The 20,367-nt window shown below is 39.5% G+C and overlaps 1 protein-coding gene across 1 annotated transcript in view; it reads right to left on the bottom strand.

The window, feature by feature from the left end:
• Positions 1-18,062, bottom strand: part of atp8a2 (ATPase phospholipid transporting 8A2) — a 371,705-nt gene extending 353,643 nt beyond the window's left edge. The window contains exons 1-2 of the mRNA XM_052026103.1: positions 18,035-18,062; positions 12,808-12,855 (exon numbers count right to left, since the gene is read on the bottom strand). Coding sequence (XP_051882063.1) covers positions 12,808-12,847 — 40 coding nt within the window. The 5' untranslated portion in view covers positions 12,848-12,855; positions 18,035-18,062. The remainder of the gene's footprint in view (positions 1-12,807; positions 12,856-18,034) is intronic.
• Between the last annotated feature and the right edge of the window lie 2,305 nt (positions 18,063-20,367).

Raw genomic sequence — 20,367 nt, 5'->3', positions numbered from 1 at the left:
AACATACTCATCATACCTTCTACATTCAGACCCAAGTCACTTACACAAATGACAAACAGCAAGGGTCCCAGCGCCAATTCCTGCAGTACACCACTGTTCACAGACTTCCAACCAGAAAAGCATCCTTCTACCACTACCCTCTACCAGTTTTGGATTCAATTAGCAGCTCACTTTGGATCCCATGTGCCTTAACTATCGGGACTTGCCTACCATGTGCATTTGAACTTGCCAAATGCCTTTTTAAAGTCCATACAGACAACATCTATTGCCCTGCCTTTAATATTCTCGATTACTGCCTCAAGATAGTCAAACAAATTTGAGAGGTAGGATTTCCCCTGCACAATGCCAAGCTAACTGCTTGTAATCAGCCCCTGCCTTTCCAAATATTTATCTAAATTCTATTACAAAAAAAAAGGAGCCAAGGCATAAATGAACACAAAACATTATAACTCTCAACTCCACAATCCCATCTACCTTTCCACCTCCTTGCTTATCAAGTGTTTGACTTATCTTTGCTTCATCAGCAAATTTAACAACCATACTGTCAGTCCCTTCATCCAAATCATTTACACAAACTGTAAGAAGTTTACCATTTCATGTGGCACACCATTCATTAAATCTTTCTAGCTAGTAAAAGACACATTTATGCCTTCTCTATTACCTCCTGAATCATGAGCTTTTATTTTTCACAATAAGATTTGATACCCCGCCTTATCAAATGTCTTCTGGAAATCCAAATACAAGGCATTCACAGGTTCCTTCTTTATCCACTACACAACTTACTAATTCAAAGAACTCCAATAATTTGGTCAATAATTTGTAAAACCACATTAACTTTACTCGATTACCTTGAACTTTTCCCAAGTACTTTGCTATAAAATCTTTATTAATAGCTTCTTACATTTTCCCTATGACAGATATTAAGCTAAATGGCCTGAAATTTCCTGCTTTCTATCTCCTCCCTTTTTAAATAAAAAGGAGTTACACTTACTATTTTGCAATTTCATGGAACCTTCCAAGAATCTAGGGAATTTTGAAAATTAAAAGCTATGTATTAACAATCCGCTAGCCACTCCTTTTAAAACCCCAGAATGGAATCCATCAGGACCCAGAGACTTCGGCCCACAACTAACAGTTTGCTCAGCAGCACTACCAAGGTGGCTGTAGGTTTTTTTTAAGTTCCTTCCTATTTATAGCTATGTGTGGCCAGATTCTGCTCTAACTCCATCTAAAAGTTTGCAGATGATACCACCATTGTAGGCTGCATCTCAAACAGCGATGAGTCGGAGTACAGGAAGGAGATAGAGAACTTAGTTGAATGGTATCATGACAACAATCTTTCCCTCAATATCAACAAAAGAGTTGGTCATTGATGTCAGGAAAGGGGGTGGTGTACATGCAGCTGTCTACATCAATGGTGCCGAGGTCGAGAGAGTTGAGAGCTTCAAGTTCCTGGGAGTGAATATCACCAACAGCCTGTCCTGGTCAAATCACGTAGATGCCACGGCTATGAAAGCTCATCAGCACCTCTACTTCCTCAGGAGGCTAAAGAAATTTGGTTTGTCCCCTTTGACTCTCACCAACTTTTACCGATGCACCATAAAAAAGCATCTTATCTGGATGTATCACAGCTTGGTACAGCAACTGCTCTGCCGAGGACCGCAAGAAACTGCAGACAGTTGTGGACACAGCCCAGTGCATCACAGACACCAGCCTCCCCTCCTTGGACTTTGTCTTTACTTCTCATTGTCTTGGTGAAGCAGCCAGCATAATCAAAGACCCCACCCACCCGGGTCATTCTTTCTTCTCTCCTCTTCCATCGGGTAGAAGATACAGGAGCCTGAGGGCACGTACCACCAGACTTAAGGACAGCTTCTACCCAACTGTGATAAGACTATTGAATGGTTCCCTTATACAATGAGATGGACTATGACCTCATGATCTACCTTCTTGTGACCTTGCACTTTCTCTGTAGCTGTGACACTTTACTCTGTACTGTTATTGTTTTTACCTGTACTGCATCAATGCACTCTGTACTAACTCAATGTAACTGCACTGTGTAATGAATTGACCTGTACGATCGGTTTGTAAGACAAGCTTTTCACTGTATCTCGGTACAAGTGACAATAATAAACCAATACCAGTTTCTGGGATGCAAAATGAGTGTTTAATTCATTTGCCATCTGCTTTTCCCCTTTATTAATTCCTCAGACTCACTTTCCATAGGACCAATACTAACTTTGTTTATTCATTTTTTTTTAAAATGATTTTTAAAAATATTTTTGGTTAGTTATTTCTCATACTCTTATGTTCCCCCTTTCTAAATAACCTTTTAATCATTCATTGTTTTTTTTGTTAAAATAATGTCTAATATTCAGACCTGCCATCCATTTTTTTACGTAATGATATGCTGCTTTTTTTTAAGAAAAAGTTTGGTACCATCTTTAATTTTTTTTAAGTTAACCACAGATGGTGGTTTCTCTCCTTAAGCATTTTTTTCTTTGCTGGAAAGAATCTATTCTATGCGTCTGAACAATCTCTTTAAATGACTACTATTTCATCTCACCTAACTGATCTTTTAACCTAATTTGCCTGTTTACTTTAGCTCTATAAACTGAGTTAATGTTAGGAATTGAGGGTAAACATAATGCATCAAAACACTATGGAGTACTTAGTTGAGCAACTTACCAAATGTGGTTCCCATTTTGACTGTACCATTAAGATTAGCACTGAAGGAAAAACTTCTCTGGAAGAATTGCAAATAGCAATGAATGTTATCCTGGGATACTAATATCCAACTCCTGGTGGCCAATTAAGCATTGATATGGGCATAATTGCCTATTAATCATTATCATCTCAGCACCAAATGATTTGAATCTAAAGCAAATCTTAGACAGGAAACTAAAACCAGGAGCTCAAATTTCAAGCAATAATTTTACCTTGCTCCTCTGGTCTTTTGCTAAGGGTGACAATAACAAATTTAACAGAATCATAAAAAGGTAAGAGGAAAGAACTTGTCAGAAAAAAATCTATGTGCTGGTCTGACTTTAAGAATGTAAGAGTGTCACTGTATGGCTGCAGAGCATCTTTAAAGTAGAAGGTGAAGAGTTAGAAGTTGTGATCCTCGTGGTCCCAACAGTGTAGGTAGAAAAAGGGATAAGGTCCCACAAGTGGGTTTTAGGGCAGTAGGAAAGAGATTAAAAAGCAGTACTTAAAATGTACTATTTTCCAGATTAATCCCAGTACCACAAGTCAACAAACCAGAAAAAGAGAGCAAATGAATGCACAAAGGGAGAGAAGGAGTTTAGATTTTGGAGACTTTATTTCTGAACAGACAGGATATGTAAATCTTGGACAAGTTATAGCTCAGCAGGACCAGGATGTATATACTTGCAATGGAGTTTGCTGGTGCTATTGTGAAGGGTTTCAACAAGCTTAGTAAGGGTCTGGGAAACCTAAAGGATATTCAGGAATGTGAAAAACAAAGCAGTAAGTACAAGTTAGAAAGCAGTAAGCAAAATAACCAGGAATTTGGCCCCAGGGCCTCAGAGGAAGACGGGGTTGGGATGGAGTGGAGTGGGGTGGGGAACAGCTACAAGATAAGGAAGTTGTGTTAGGTGGCACCATTTAGCACTGGGGAAGGAAGACCAACGTTGCTTAATGACAATCACTCCCAGGAAACTGTGATCCAGGTTCCCTTGAAAGCTCCATCAATGACATTCTTTCAACTTCTGAGGTGGAGATTACAGCAAAAGTGCAAGGGTGACTGATACCTAGAAATACTGGCTAGATTTCTCAAATGATGCAAAATGACCCGATGTTGTATAGGAGAGCACAGTGGTGCCTCACAGTACCAGAGACCTGGGTTCTATCCTGACTTTGGGTGCGGTTTGTGTGGAGTTTGCATGTTTGTCCTGTGACGGCATAGGTTTCCCCCAGGTATTCTGGTTTCCTCCCACATCTCAAAGAAGAGCAGGTTGACTCATTAAATGGCCACTGTAAATTGCCCCCAGTAGTAGGTGAGGGGTAGAATCTGGGGGGAGTTGATGAGAATGTGGGGAAAATATAAAATGAAAGGGATTAATGTAAGATTAGTGTAAATGGGTAGTTGGCATAGATGATTGGCAAAGGTCCTGTTCCCATACTGTATCTCTCATTAGAAATGATCATTATCACATTTCACTCTGGAATAAATTTTCGACCACATATTGCCGAAAGGAAAACTTTATGCAACTGAATTTCTAGGCGATTGTTTTCATCTGCCATGTATCAAGAAATCAGCTGACGCTGGTTAAATCCTCCAAAAGTAGTAAAAGTAATTAATATTATGACATTATCTGAGATCAAATAGTGTTCAGTTAGTATTTCTGGGCCATGATTTGTTGTAATATGCATTTTGAAGGATAGCTTTAATTTATAAATGGTGGAGAAGGAAAAAAAAATTGCCTAAAATTAACTAAATATAATTTTTACAATCACCCCTAACCCAGGAAGAGAATTCAAGTAGTAACTAGATTAAGGAAGTGTCATGAACCAGCAACAAAAGAAACACACTGAGCATGATTCAGTGTTAAAAACTATTTTATTAATCACTACTTATGATAATACGTAAAATAAAAGTAAAAATGTTAGTATGTTAGAATTCAAAAATGTTAAACCTCGAACGTTAACCCCAAAACTAAACTCTTCGTGTGTGTGTGTGACAAAGTCCAAAACTCCCAGTTCCTGAATGGTTCTTAAAGTTCAGTTCCGCAAGCCATAAGGTGAAACATGAGCAAGGGCTTCTTCAACAACCACCGTTGTCTGAAGATAAGATGTAGATGTAGAAAAACATAGAGAGAGTACATACGAAATCCAAATGTTCCACGATGGAACCCAAACGACACTTCAGTGTTTACTCGGTAGTGACTTCCTCACCCCGAAAGCATCCGAACCGTGGTCGTCCACACACAAATACCTGTTTCCTTCTACAGGTCAGCAACAAAGTGAACTCCACCGGATTACTTCCAACTTCCATACATGGATTTCAGTGGCAAACACAGTTATTGTTTCTCATCCATCGATAGAGAAAAACAAGCAGGCTGGTGTCTCTCTCCCTTCTCTCTCTCTCTTTCTTCTTCTAACTTCTTCAACAACGTCATTACGTCCTTTATCTTCTATTGACGTAAGCACGCCCCACACACACATACACACACACTCTCTATCTTAAAGGGACTTTCACTGAGTCCGTAACACCTCCCACCTAAAAAAAAAATTTTCCCAAGAAAATTTTAACCGCGCATACAGTTAGTAATGTTAATAATTATCATGCTACACAACTACAGACTATCAGATTAGTACAGATACATGTTTCCCATTTAACATCGGGAAAGACAATCAGCAATCACATTATCTTTGCCTTTAATGTGAGTTATCATGAGATCAAACTCTTGCAAAATTAAACTCCAGTTTAACAGCCTTCTGTTCTTGTTTTTGACTCGGCTCAGAAACACCAGTGGGTTATGATCTGTATATACAGTCAATGGTTTCTGAGCGGTGCAAACATATACACTGAAATGTTGCAAGGCTAAAACAAGCGACAGTAATTCTTTCTCTATGGTGGAATAATTCTTTTGATGCTCATTAAATTTCTTTGAAAAGTAAGCTACAGGATGGTCAATATCATCAAGGTCACCCTTCTGCAACAACACAGCTCCTGCAGCTTCATCACTGGCATCTACTGCTAATGAAAATGGCTTTTCAAAGTCAGGTGTTCTGAGCACAGGATGGTAGCATAAAATGGCTTTCAGCTTCTCAAATGCTTCTTGACAAGAATCTGTCCAAACAAACTTTACTCCCTTCTTCAGAAGATTAGTTAGGGGAAGAGCAATATCAGCAAAACTTTTACAAAATTTTCGATAATATCCAACCATTCCCAAAAATCTTCTAACATTCCTCGTACCTGTGGGAATAGGGAACTCAGATATTGCTTGAACTTTTGCCTGAACAGGAGCTTGCTTGCCTTGACCTACAACATAACCAAGGTACGTCACAGTGGCATGGCCAAATTCACTTTTAGCCAAGTTAACTGTAAGGTTAGCCTTGGAAAGTCTTTCAAACAACCTTTCTAACGCAGAGATGTGATCTTCCCAAGTATCATTCCCAGTCACTAAGTCGTCAATGTAGGCATCTGTATGTTTTAACCCATGAATCACTGAATTAATCATTCTTTGAAATGTTGCCGGAGCATTTTTCATTCCAAATGGCAAAACATTGTATTCATACAATCCAGAAGGGGTTACAAAGGCTGAAATCTCCCTTCCTCTATCTGTTAATGGAACACACCAGTACCCTTTTAATAAGTCAATCTTTGTAAGAAATTTTGCCTTTCCCACTCTGTCTATGCAATCATCCACTCTAGGAATAGGGTAAGCATCTGACTTTGTTACAGCATTCACTTTCCTGTAATCTGTGCAAAATCTAACAGTTCCATCAGGTTTAGGTACAATAACACAGGGCGAACTCCAATTTGAAGTTGAATGTCTAATAATATCATTTTCCAACATGTACTTTATTTCCTGATCAACAAGTTTACTTTTTTCCACATTCATTCGATATGGGTGTTGTTTGATTGGTTTTGCATCCCCAACATCAACATCATGGGTAATTATCGATGTTCTGTTTGGAACATCTGGGAACAGATTTTTAAATTTTAAAATTAATTCTCTCATCTGTTGTTTTTGTGAAACTTGTAAATGGTCCAACTTTTTTTCAAGGTTCTCCATGATATCTTGGTTTTTTAGTTTCGATGGAACAATATTTGGTCTAAATTGGCCTTCCTCAACATCAACATCAGGCATTCTAGAAACAACCTTTACACCATCCACCAAGGCCACAACTGAATCCCTCTCATAATAAGGTTTTAGCATGTTTACATGACAGAGTTGTGTTTTCTTGCGTCTATCTGGTGTTTTGATTATATATGTTAGATCAGTCACTCGAGATTCAATAACATAGGGTCCAGAAAAACGAGATTGCAAGGGATTATTTTGGCTAGGGAAAAATACCAACACCTTTTGCCCCACTGCGAATGTCCTAGGCCGAGCACGTCTATCAAAATATGTCTTCATTCTTATCTGGCTTGTTTTCAAATTCTCTCTCGCTAGCTGGTAGACTCTCTCCAACTGAGTTTTAAATTTTTGGACATAGTCCAACAGACTCAAGTGCACTTCCTCATTAACCCATTGCTCTCTTAACAACTCCAAAGGTCCTCTCACCCTATGTCCAAACACAAGCTCAAACGGACCAAATCCTATTGACTCCTGGATCGATTCTCTAACGGCAAACAAAAGTAAATGGATACCTTCGTCCCAATCCTTGGTGTTTTCAAAGCAATAAGTCTTCAGCATATTTTTGAGAGTAGAATGATATCTCTCCAGAGCTCCTTGAGATTCTGGGTGATATGCAGATGATACAATCTGCTTTGCTCCCAGCTCATAGACTATTTGTTGAAAAATTTTTGACATAAAATTACTACCTTGATCAGATTGGATTTCTTTTGGCAAACCAAACAAGGTAAAAAATTTTACAAGAGCCTTTGACACCGTCTTGGCCTTAATATTTCTAAGGGGTATTGCCTCTGGAAATCTAGAAGTGGCACACATGATGGTTAACAAATACTGATTTCCAGTCTTAGACTTTGGTAAGGGGCCAACACAGTCCACAATCACCTTCGAAAAGGGTTCACCAAAAGCAGGAATTGGCTTCAAAGGAGCCACAGGGGGTTTTTGATTTGGTTTACCTACCATCTGACATGTGTGGCAGGTTCGACAAAACATCACCACATCTTTTCTCAAACCAGGCCAATAGAATTGTTTCAAGATCTTCCCTACAGTTTTATTCACACCAAAATGACCACCCAAAGGCATACTATGGGCCAGGTTTAAAATCTCATCCCTATAAACTTTTGGAACAACAACCTGATGAATAACTTCCCATTCCTCATTAACAGGGACATGAGGAGGTCTCCATTTCCTCATTAACACTCCATTTTTGACATAATATCCAGTTGGCACCTTTTCAATCTCCTCACATGAGAGAGCTTTTTCTTTCAATTCTGTCAATTCAGGGTCCTTTGTCTGTTCCACCATAAAATCCTTCCTTGACAAAGACAAATCTTTAAATTCAGGCTCACTATAAGGATGTTGATCCTCCAGTGAAGACAGAAAAGTCTCAGATAAGGCATCAAAATTTTCTTCCTGTTTAGGACTGTCACAAGGAACTACATCAGACTGCACCGGACTGTCTGTCTTGGCTAATTCTCTAGCTCTAGCTCGAGTCACTGCACATGATGGGTAAACATCTGAATCATCCTCAGACTCATCAATCCTTGGTTTGGTTGTTAACCGTACCACAGGATCACTTTCTCCATTTGCAAGGTCATTTCCCAATAACAAAGAAACTCCTTCCACTGGCAAACTAGGTCTTATCCCTATCTCGACTGGTCCTTCTACGAACTTTGACTTTAAAATCACCCTGTGAAAAGGGACAGACATGGTCTCACCTGTAACACCTCGTACTAGATTTACTTCACCAGTGTCACTTTCTTCACCAAAATTTAAAACACTGTCCAGCAAGAGAGATTGACTAGCCCCAGTATCTCTAAGAATTTTCACTGGCACCTGGGGTGACTCATCATTCAGTGAAACAAAACCCTCTGATACATACGAACGGAATTCTTTTCTCACCTCCTCCAACTTTTCCGCTTTTCCCTCTTGCAAGGACTGATCTTTAACAGCATCTCCTGAACCTTTTTGATTTTTAATTGCCTGAAAGCAAGCATTGGGCCCAGCTTCCTTCTTTTTCTTCAAAAGGGCACAATTAGATATCACGTGGCCAGGTTTCCTACAGTAATAACAAGTACGCTCAACAGGTTTCTCCAGCCCTGGCTTCTTTTCATCTTTTCCTTTTTGATTACCTCCCAATTTAATCTCTGGTTTACCTGGATTGTCCTTGTAACTCTTTTGAAAGGTTTTAGGTTGTCCCCATTTGGATTTATGGGTTAAAGCATAATCATCTGCCAACCTAGCAGTTTCTTGTAAAGTTTCCACTGCCTTTTCATTTAAATATGTTGTTAATTCAGCTGGAACACATCTTTTAAAGTCTTCCACTAGTATCAATTCTGTCAATTTATCATAATCCCCATCTACATTTTTAGCCAGGCACCATCGTTCAAAACATATTCTCTTTCCATTGGCAAATTCCATATAAGTCTGATCTGCAGATTTCCTCAAGTCTCTGAATTTTTGTCTATAAGCCTCAGGGACCAATTCATAGGCCTTCAAAATAGCTTGTTTTACCTTGGTATAATCAGCTGCATCCTCAGCAAACAAAGCAGAATAAGCTTTTTGAGCTTTACCTTTAATCACACTCTGTACCATAAGAGCCCATCCTTTCCTTGGCCAGTTTGAACTCACAGCAACCTTTTCAAAATGTTGGAAATACTGATCAACCTGATCTTCTTCAAATGGAGGGACTAATCGAACCTCCCTACTGGCTGAAAAACCATCATCAGAATCAGATTCCGAACTCCTACGCTTCATTTGTAACTCATGCTGCCTCTGTTTCTCCTTTTCCTCACTATCCAGCTCCATCCTCTTCAATTCCATCTGCTTCATTGCTAGATCAGCCTCTATCTTCATCTGAGTTAGCTTTTGTTCGGCCTCTAATTTCTCTCGCTCTCGTTCAGCTTCTAATTTCTTTTGTTCTCGTTCAGCTTCTAATTTATTTTGCTCTCGTTCAGCCTCTATCTTTGCCAGCTGCACCTGTGCCTCAGAAATTGCTATTTCACTGCCAGGAAACTGTTTTAACACTTCCTTCTCAAACACCTTCTTTTCCACATAATGGCCAGCTATCAGTCTCTGAATATCTGCCTTTCTCATAGACTGCTTTACTTCTGTAAGGTTTAGCCTTGTAGCAATCTTTATCAAATCATCCTTTTTCGCCACCTCCAATCCCTTTTGGGTTGGTGACTCCAAAAATGCCTTAATATCCATTGCTGCTGGTTTCCACACACACAAGCCAATTAAAAAGAATTTATCAGACCTCCCTCAAAAATCTTTGGATTGAATCTCGAACAAATCTCGTCAATCTGGGGTACAATCCCAGACGACACTCGTTAACCTTGGGAACTATCCCGGACCAGCCCCCAATTTTGTCATGAACCAGCAACAAAAGAAACACACTGAGCATGATTCAGTGTTAAAAACTATTTTATTAATCACTACTTATGATAATACGTAAAATAAAAGTAAAAATGTTAGTATGTTAGAATTCAAAAATGTTAAACCTCGAACGTTAACCCCAAAACTAAACTCTTCGTGTGTGTGTGTGACAAAGTCCAAAACTCCCAGTTCCTGAATGGTTCTTAAAGTTCAGTTCCGCAAGCCATAAGGTGAAACATGAGCAAGGGCTTCTTCAACAACCACCGTTGTCTGAAGATAAGATGTAGATGTAGAAAAACATAGAGAGAGTACATACGAAATCCAAATGTTCCACGATGGAACCCAAACGACACTTCAGTGTTTACTCGGTAGTGACTTCCTCACCCCGAAAGCATCCGAACCGTGGTCGTCCACACACAAATACCTGTTTCCTTCTACAGGTCAGCAACAAAGTGAACTCCACCGGATTACTTCCAACTTCCATACATGGATTTCAGTGGCAAACACAGTTATTGTTTCTCATCCATCGATAGAGAAAAACAAGCAGGCTGGTGTCTCTCTCCCTTCTCTCTCTCTCTTTCTTCTTCTAACTTCTTCAACAACGTCATTACGTCCTTTATCTTCTATTGACGTAAGCACGCCCCACACACACATACACACACACTCTCTATCTTAAAGGGACTTTCACTGAGTCCGTAACAGAAGCTTTAACAGGATGCCAATCAAAGGAAGGCAGTAACTTAAAAAAAACAGAAACACACAAAAACACAATTAAACAATGAAAAAATAGAAGGCAACAGACCACAATCGGGGAGGATATGCAGCATTACGTCCGGCATGATTATTCTCAACACTGGGGCCCCACAAAGCTGCATCCTCAGCCCCCTACTCTATTCCCTATACATGTGGCCAGATTCTGCTCTAACTCCATCTAAAAGTTTGCAGATGATACCACCGTTGTAGGCCGCATCTCAAACAGCGATGAGTCGGAGTATAGGAAGGAGATAGAGAGCTTAGTGGAATGGTGTCATGACAACAACCTTTCCCTCAATGTCAACAAAACTAAAGAGCTGGTCATTGACTTCAGGAAAGGGGGTGGTGTACATGCACCTGTCTACATCAACGGTGCTGAGGTCGAGAGGGTTGAGAGCTTCAAGTTCCTGGGAGTGAACATCACCAACAGCCTGTCCTGGTCAAATCACGTAAATACCATGACCAAGAAAGCTCACCAGCGCCTCTACTTCCTCAGGATGCTAAAGAAGTTTGGTTTGTCCCCTTTGACACTCACCAACTTTTATCGATGCACCATAGAAAGCATCCTATCTGGATGCATCACGGCTTGGTACAGCAACTGCTCTGCCCAGGACTGCAAGAAACTGCAGAGTTCTGGACACAGCCAGCACATCACGGACACGAGCCTCCCCTCCTTGGACTCTGTCTTTACCTCTCACTGTCTTAGTGAAGCAGCCAGCAGAATCAAAAACCCCACCCACCCGGGTCATTCTTCTCTCCTCTTCCATTGGGTAGAAGATCAGGAGCCTGAAGGCACATACCACCAGACTTAAGGACAGCTTCTACCCAACTGTGATAAGACTATTGAATGGTTCCCTTATACAATGAGATGGACTATGACCTCATGATCTACCTTCTTGTGACCTTGCACTTTCTCTGTAGCTGTGACACTTTACTCTGTACTGTTATTGTTTTTACCTGTACTACATCAATGCACTCTGTACTAACTCAATGTAACTGCACTGTGTAATGAATTGACCAGTACGATCGGTATACAAGATAAGTTTTTCACTGTACCTCGGTACAAGTGACAATAATAAACAATCAAAATAGGCAAATAAAGCATAATGACGCACAGTCACTAAGGAAATTCCATTGATTGTTAATTTTGTCAATTGTGGCTCAATCCTAATGTGAAGCCTCAGCAAAAGGTTTTGTGAAATTAACTTTTGGAAAATAGTATCATAGAATGTAATAGCTTTTAAAGCTTTTTCTTTCTGCCAGAATTTCTGACAATTCAGTATTTTTTTTCCTAACCTTTGTCAATCCAGCAGCAATGATAAATCCTAACCATGTTTTTTCTGTCATTTATGTAACTGTCAACTCATTTGCTGTTTCTAACTCCCACAAATTTCCTTGGAGTCTAGAGCCTCAATCTGCAGCATCATAATAAATGGTTACTAAACAAATACAAATAAACTTAAATACTAAAGTACATCACAATCAAAAATTTAAGCTCACCTAATATGAACCCCTCAATGATATTTTCATTTTTGTTCCCATCTGATACAGGTGCAAATACTTCACTCAGTACTATTATAAGTACAATTAACATCTACATCACAAAATTTTCAGCACTACCACAAGATTGTGAGAGCTTTCCTACAATGGATTAATGGAAGATAGGTTGTCATCAGATAATACAGCTAAAGAGGCTGCTGATCCTACTGTTAGGTATTTACATTGCAATGGCCATGTTGGCACATGATAATGCAGTACTGCATAATAGCTACCATTTTACTGTAAACATTCCAGCTTTTTTTCCCCAGAAAGAAGGATAATTAAAAATGTGCAGTTACTCAGACATACTCACCAATCTCCTCCTCTTCATAATCTTCTGACAGTTCCTCCATTTCTGGAACTGAAAAGATGAATACCAAGATGTCAGTGGCAATTCTATTTTTATACGTATCAAGTTAAATATTACTCCATTTTGATGTGCTAAATTATACAGTACTCATGCTTGCACTCATCATCTGAAATATACATTTATGGTGTTCTGCTCCTTAGATGAGTACAACTTTTACTGAATCAATTATATATATGCAAAATTTAAACAAAATGTAAATGCGGATGTACGATACAATCTATCCATAAGATTTCCTGAAGCATCTGCTAAAGTGTTCAGATTACAGAATATATCAAAAGGTTATCAGCAGAGAAATAAGCCTTCTGCAAAAATAAAATTGATAATACATCTTCAAAGACTGTAGTAATATCTCAAAATAAACCTCTTTCTAATCTAATGTTTCAAGAAATTATCTTTACATGTGGGATATGTCTACTTATTCTCACCAAGCACCATTTTGCATCATTTCTCCACTATTAAATGGAAGTCTAGTTACAGTAGACAACCCCTTTCCTGTATTTTGACTGATGTTAACTGCATTCCATTGCACTTCTAATGCAATTCAAACATTTAAAAGTAAGAATTTTCCTGCACAAGAGATAGACAGAGTGCTGTCTTCAAAAAGGGTCTTCAGTGGCAAGCTTTTCCAACACTGTGGATTTAGTCAATTTGACAAATGCTTTTCAGCCAAACTTATTCCTGAGGCGGTCTTTAACACTTCCTTTCCCTGCCAATATGCACCATGATCTTAGGAAAGATGTCTGAATCCTACGAACAGTGAACTTAAACATTTAATAGATCCCAGTAATCTGAAAGAAGCAAAACAGGCTAGCAACATCTTTTAATAAAAGAACCACTCCCACTTAGAAAGAAAATCATTCTTGGGCTCTGTCTCCCTTACTTCCACACAATCTTGATGAAGCAACAACTAAGACGGAAGAAATGTTCTTTCTGTAAGGGAATTGGATAATATCTAATTGGAACTTCATTATCAGGCTGTAAGGATAAACATACAAGTTGAATCTTCCATTTAAGTTACACCCTTCAAAGAGTCTCCCAGAGTATTTTATAGCCAGTAAAGTACTTTGGAGCTGCAGACACGAGAAATAGGTCTGGATCATCCAAATGCAGTATTAGGAATGACTGCAGGCATTTATCTGCTTTTGAGTCAGAGATGGGATGCATCAGCTGAGACATGCCCCAATTTTCCGATCTCCCAATTCACTGATCGAGCTGATCCTTCACTGCATCATTGAGAGCTTGGAGTTTCCTGACCTTTGCCTTGGCAAGTGGTATTTGCAATGGCTCAGCAATCCAGACTTGGTGTTTGGACTGCTGAATGGTAGGAAGCCTTTGGCTGAGCAAAAACCCAAGGCGGCTCAGTTTGGGACTCATGGGGTTGGGGGACGTGGTCTCAATAGCAACTCCCAAAAATAGGCAGATGTTTAAAACAACCACTTATTATTTGCTGGTAAAGTTCAGTCTTGATAAACAGGGGATTTTTATTTAAAGTGGCCCACTTACAGAGAAAGTCATTGGAAAAGTTGAATGTATTTTCTGGCGCAGAGGCCTAACATTCCATGATTCTATGATTGTTGTTCTATACAGAGTAAATCCTACAAAGTTGGAAGTAGTTCTTTAATCACCACCATTTTAAAATATGATAAAGTGGTCATTGCCATCTATGGTACTTTGCTTCCACTTCTATAAAATTAATGTATTCTATTTCAGTTTCCTTTCATGTTACTGTTGATGCTTTACATGTATCCTTACACATATACACCTAACAATTTATCAACCTCCAGTTTTGAGACAATGAGGTATGGAACCAAGAAGCAGTAAACCTAACCAAAAAAAACCACATAAAATCAAAAGATTTTACTTTCATGTCAAATAGGTAACAGCTGAGCAGTAGCACATTATTAGATCAATAGAGCAAAATCATCAGGACTTTTAGTGTACAACAATTTTCCCTCAAGTTTCTGGCTGGGAATAAATAATGCATATGAAAGCTGGTACATACAAATTATTCTGGGAAAAGTTTGCAATCAACCAAGTTGTGTAAGTCTGCATGTTGTGTTCATGAAAATATTTGCATGGACTGTAATACTCTGTAGTCCTCCAAAATTATATTTTTGTTCTCCAATTGTGATAAAGTAAGACATACCATTGAATCAAGGCAAAAATAAGACCCATTATGATTTGTGTCTTGATTGACGGATATCCAGCTACAGTTTACTCAATTACATTTCATTTGTAGCCAATGGAGGAGATAATTTCATGATTTCATCCGCTAAAAATTACATCAGCAGCATGTGCAAAGACTGGTTACTTGATCTTCTGCACACCCATGTAGGAATAAGATATCTTTATTAGTCACACGCATATCGAAACACACAGTGAAAAACATCTTTTTGCGTAGTGTCCTGCGGGGCAGCCCGCAAATGTTGCCACGCTTCCGGTGCCAACATAGCATGCCCACAACTTCCTAACCTGTACGTCTTTGGAATGTGGGAGGAAACTGGAGCACCCGGAGGAAACCCATGCAGACACGGGGAGAACGTACAAACTCCTTACAGACAGTGGCCGGAATTGAACCTGGGTCACTGGCACTGTAAAGCGTTACGCTAACCGCTATACTACCGAGCCTGCCCTATCCTATGTCTATCCCATGGGCAAATGGACTGCCAAACTCCATTGGTAGTCAATATAATTGGCAGGAATTTGCAAAGCAGTGCATACTGTGGCTGTAGATGCAAGGTAAAATGCTGCCTTATGGTGGGTTGGATTTCCCAGCACATTATGTAAGAAATCTAATTTGTACATCACAAGCTCCTATAAATAGCAATGCAATAATGACCTGATAATCTGTTTTAGTGGCTTGAAGGATAAATATTAGCAAGGACACTGGAGATAACACCGCTGCTCTTCTACCAAGTTGTGCTCGGCGAATAGATGAAACTTAAGTTCAACATGTTCTTTGAAAGACATTAGCTCTACAAAACAGCACTCTTCAAGAAGGGAAGCTTGAGAGCTGATGTTCAAACTGATAATTAGCATGTTTGGCTTCAACAAATGGCTCCATAATTTATGAGAACATGTTGTTCAAACAATTCTCTTTTATCTGCCAAAGGCAGTATATACTGAAATTAACCATTAAGTGCATTGCTGAGATATCGTTAATGGAGTGCATACAATTATTCTCCAGCATTGTGAGAACATAAGAAAAAGGAATAAGCCATCCAGCCCCTCATGCCTGCTCCACCATTCCCATCCCACTTTCCTGCACTAACCTCTACCTCCGGATTTCCTTATCCAAAAATCTATCAATTTCTAGCCTGGAAAATTTAGTAACTGAGCCTCCATAAGCAATCTTGGGAAGAGAATGCCAAAGAATCACCACTCTCAGGATGAGCAAATTTCTCCTTATCTCAGTCCTGAAACACCTCACTTTGAGACTGTTTCAGGCTTTCCTCTTACGCTTCAATTTTATTTTTGCCCTCCCCCCCCCCAAAAAAAAACACAAGGATATTTCAAGTAAATCCCATTACTGGGTGCCAGCCAAGAGAAATGGGATTTCCATGTTATTAGCATAAAATTGTTGAAGCTTCACTTAAGATAAATGATGTTTCAAAATTAGTTTCAAGAATACTTTGAAACAACAAACTGAAAAGGGTGCAAAAAAGATTTACAAGGGTGTTACCATGACAGGGGGTCTTGAGTTGGAAGGAGAGGCTGGATAGGCTAGGACTTTTTTCCCTGGAGTATAGGAGGCTGAGGGGTGACCTTATAGAGGTTTATAAAATCATGAGGGGCATAGGTAAGGTGAATGGCTACAATCTTTTCCCCAGGTAGGAGAGTCTAAAACTAGGTTTAAAAACAAGATTTAAAAGAGACTTGAGAGGCAACTTTTTCCACACCGGGGTTGATGCATATATGGAAGGAGCTACCAGAGACAGGTACAATTATGACACTTAAAATACATTTGGACAGGTACATGCATGGGAAAGGTTTAGAGAGCTGTGGACCAAATGCAGGCAAATGGGACTAGCTCAGTTAGACAATTTGATTGGTCTGGACAAGTTGGGCCAAAGGTCCTGTGTTCCATATAGTTCTATGATTGTTGTTAGTTGCTATAATCTATTGACAATCATTCACATTCAAAGTCAGCCTGCTGACAAGCAACCATTTTCATCTGGCACAAATCTCACCGCCCCTCACATCCAGATGTAGTCAGCTGCTCAAAAAATGTATGGATTCTTTTTTAGTGTGCACTTTGAAAACCCTCAAAATTTTCCTAATGTGATATGTTATATCCAGAGTAGTGTTTCCAGAGATCTGTGATCTACCCATGGACGGCAAATGTATTTCCATTCGTTTGTTTTTCTGTTAAACCTGGTTAATTATTATAGTGAGAAGAAACTGCCACCTGGCTCAAATTCACTCATCAATCTGGAAAGTTTATGACTACATCCCCTTGGAAAAATATAACTCTTCACTTTTAAGCTTTTGTTGCCATATTTGGGCCAAGACTTTCCGCTCTGAACATGACAGGAACACCTTGCAGTAGCTTTCAGAAAAAGATTTTGGTTTTTGAGAGAAAAACACTTGGGGAAGTTTTTATTACATTAAAGGCACTATATATAAATGAAGTATTTGCTAAGAAACTGCCTTGTTTGCCAAGTGAGTTATATGATCAATTATTATTTTTCCCATAATAGTCTAAATTCAAGGAGTGACTCACAATTATTTTTCCATTGTTCTAATCAGGGGAACTGGCGGAGACGGTAATTGACACTAAACCTGTCATTTTCATATTTTTTTAAAAAAAACATCTAAAGACCTTGTCAATCAAAACAGTACTTCCAAGTTCCTTTAAATTTTACGTGTGGGAGGATGGTGCTCACGTTGCTAATCGAAATAACAGGGAGATTCAAATCCTAAGTATATTTAACTCTCAGTACAACTGAACCTGTTTCAGCAACTCATTGGGGTGAAACCACGAACCTGTTGGGTGGGACCAGTGTCTGCTGCAGGATGTCACTCGGCCTCTCTCCTACCCACCCCAATATCGTCTGACAGTTCACTTGATATCAAAGAGGTAAATGTCCTATTTATGCATTATTAAAGTAACAGTCTTCTAATGAACTGTGGAGACACCATGCCGTAAATTTAACACGCTGAAACTCACAACTCGTTATTGTCTGTTGCAAACACCTCCCCAGCCTCAGGACCCCACATTTACCGAGGAGCTCCTGTCCTTGGCCAGAGATCACTCCCATCAACCGCAGCACCGCTCTGCTCAGGTTGTCACCTCTGCGCCATCTAGTGGGCCGGCTGAAGATCAATTCGGACTGCAGTGTTAGGGTGATGTGCCTTATTTTGTAATCCAGTCCTGGATAAATATTGCTGCCAACGCAGATGGTGAATTTTTAAATTCAATTTAAAATGGAACAACTAAATAAAAATCTGGAATTTAAAACATTGTATTAACAAAGATGACCAAGAGCTACACAGTACCATTAATATCATGGACATGCATCCACAGCAGTACGATATTGGTTTCAAACTCGAAATAAGGACCTATCACTATTGCCTTCGGCCGTTGTAGGAATTCCACAGGGAAATATCCTCGGCCTGGCTTCTTCAACATTGACCTTACGTCCATAATACAATCTGAATTGCGATGTTTGCTGATGATTGGACAGCCTCCGGTTACATTTTAAATCCTCAAATAATAAAGCAGTTCACGTCCGCATGCAGCAGAATCGAGATGACATCCAATCGATAACTGGAAAGTAATATTTATGCCAGATCCATGCAACATGATGATCATCTTCAACAAAAGAAAATTTAACTACCTCCATGCCAATGCATTGCTGAATCCTGGTCTTGATGATCAACATTGACCAGAAACGCAAGTCGAGCATCCTCTCTGCATACTGCGATGTTTTCCCCAATCAATATTGCAATCTTTTACATCCCACCCACCATGACTGAGATGAGGAGGGATTTCTTTACTCAAAAGACTGGAATGCTTTATATTGCTATATATTCATTTATATCATGCACAGAGATTCATTTATTAGGGCCCGATGCTGATCCTTGTTGCAGCCGAGTAACAATAGCCAGGGCAATATAGTGGCACAGCTGGTAAAGGCACTAGCTCCCGGTACCAGTGACCTGGGTTCATTCCTGACCTCCACTGTTGTGTGTGTGAGAAGTTCACATGTTCTCCCTGTGACCACATGGGATTCCCATGTGCTCCAGTTTCCTTCCACATCCCAAAGCTGTGCATGTTAGTAGGACAACGTCTATTAGTAGTAATTGGACAACATCTACCACACTCCCCTCATCAGTATGTTCAATTATCTCCTCAGAAACAAAATCAATCAAATTTGTGAGGCAGGACTTCCCATGAGAAAAGCCATGCTGACTATCCCTAATTAATCGCTACCTTTCCAAATAAAGATGTCATTATCCTTAGAATTTTTTCTAATAGTTTTCATAACACTGATGCAAGACTCACTGGCCTATAGTTACCTGGTTTATCCCTGCTACCCTTTTTGAATAAAGGAAAATTTGCTATCCTCAAATCATCCAGCACTTCACACATGGCTAAAAATGGAAAAATGTCCATTAGGACCCCAACAATCTCCTCCCTTATCTGCCTGGGATACATCTCATTAGCTCAAAAGCTCTTGTGAACTATCTTAACCCTCTCAATAACTACATTAAAAATTACAGAAATTTTATCACTGTTCCCCAAATGCTCACCCATTGACATTTCCACCACTTACCCAGCTTCATGTCTCAAGATTAAATCTGGTAGAGCATCTTTAGTAGGACTATCTATATATTGGCTCAAATAAAAACTCTCCTGAATGCACTTCACAAATTATTCTCCATCTCAGCCCCTGGCACTAAGGCACTCCCAGTCAATATTAGAGAGTGTGGGGGGTGGGGGGTGGGGGGGGGGGGGGAGTTAAAATTCCAATGCACAGGGTCTCCATACAAAAAAAATTCCTCCATAGTTGCTGCTCAACCCACTGAGTTCCTCCAGCAGTTTGTTTTTTTACTTCAGATTTAAGCATCTACAGTTTTTTGGGTCTCCAAGTTAAAATCCTGCTCAACAATAACCCATTTCTCTTGCAGCTTTCTGTGATTTCTCTATCTATTGGCTCCTCTATCTCCAACCGACTGTTGGGAAGCCTATAATATAACCCTACCAAAGTGATCACCCCCTTCTTATTTCTAAATTCTACCCATGTGGCTTTAGTAGGAGAGCCTTCCAAAACATCCTGAGTACTGCGATAATGTTCTCCTCAATCAACATGCAATGCCTCCTTTCTTTTTAAAAACCTTCCCACCTATCCACTGTCAATTCTGCCCTTCTTTCAAGGCCATTTCTGCAAGAGCAATAATATCCCATTTCCAGCGCTGATTAACACTAAGTTCATTAGTCTTAGCCATCAAGTTCCCTGCATTAAAATAAATGCAGTTTAATCCATCTGCCTTATCATG

Source organism: Pristis pectinata, chromosome 11 (assembly GCF_009764475.1).
Source record: "Pristis pectinata isolate sPriPec2 chromosome 11, sPriPec2.1.pri, whole genome shotgun sequence".
NCBI lineage: Eukaryota > Metazoa > Chordata > Chondrichthyes > Rhinopristiformes > Pristidae > Pristis > Pristis pectinata.
Note: the sequence above shows the minus strand (reverse complement) of the source record. Positions and strands in the feature narration are given on the sequence as shown.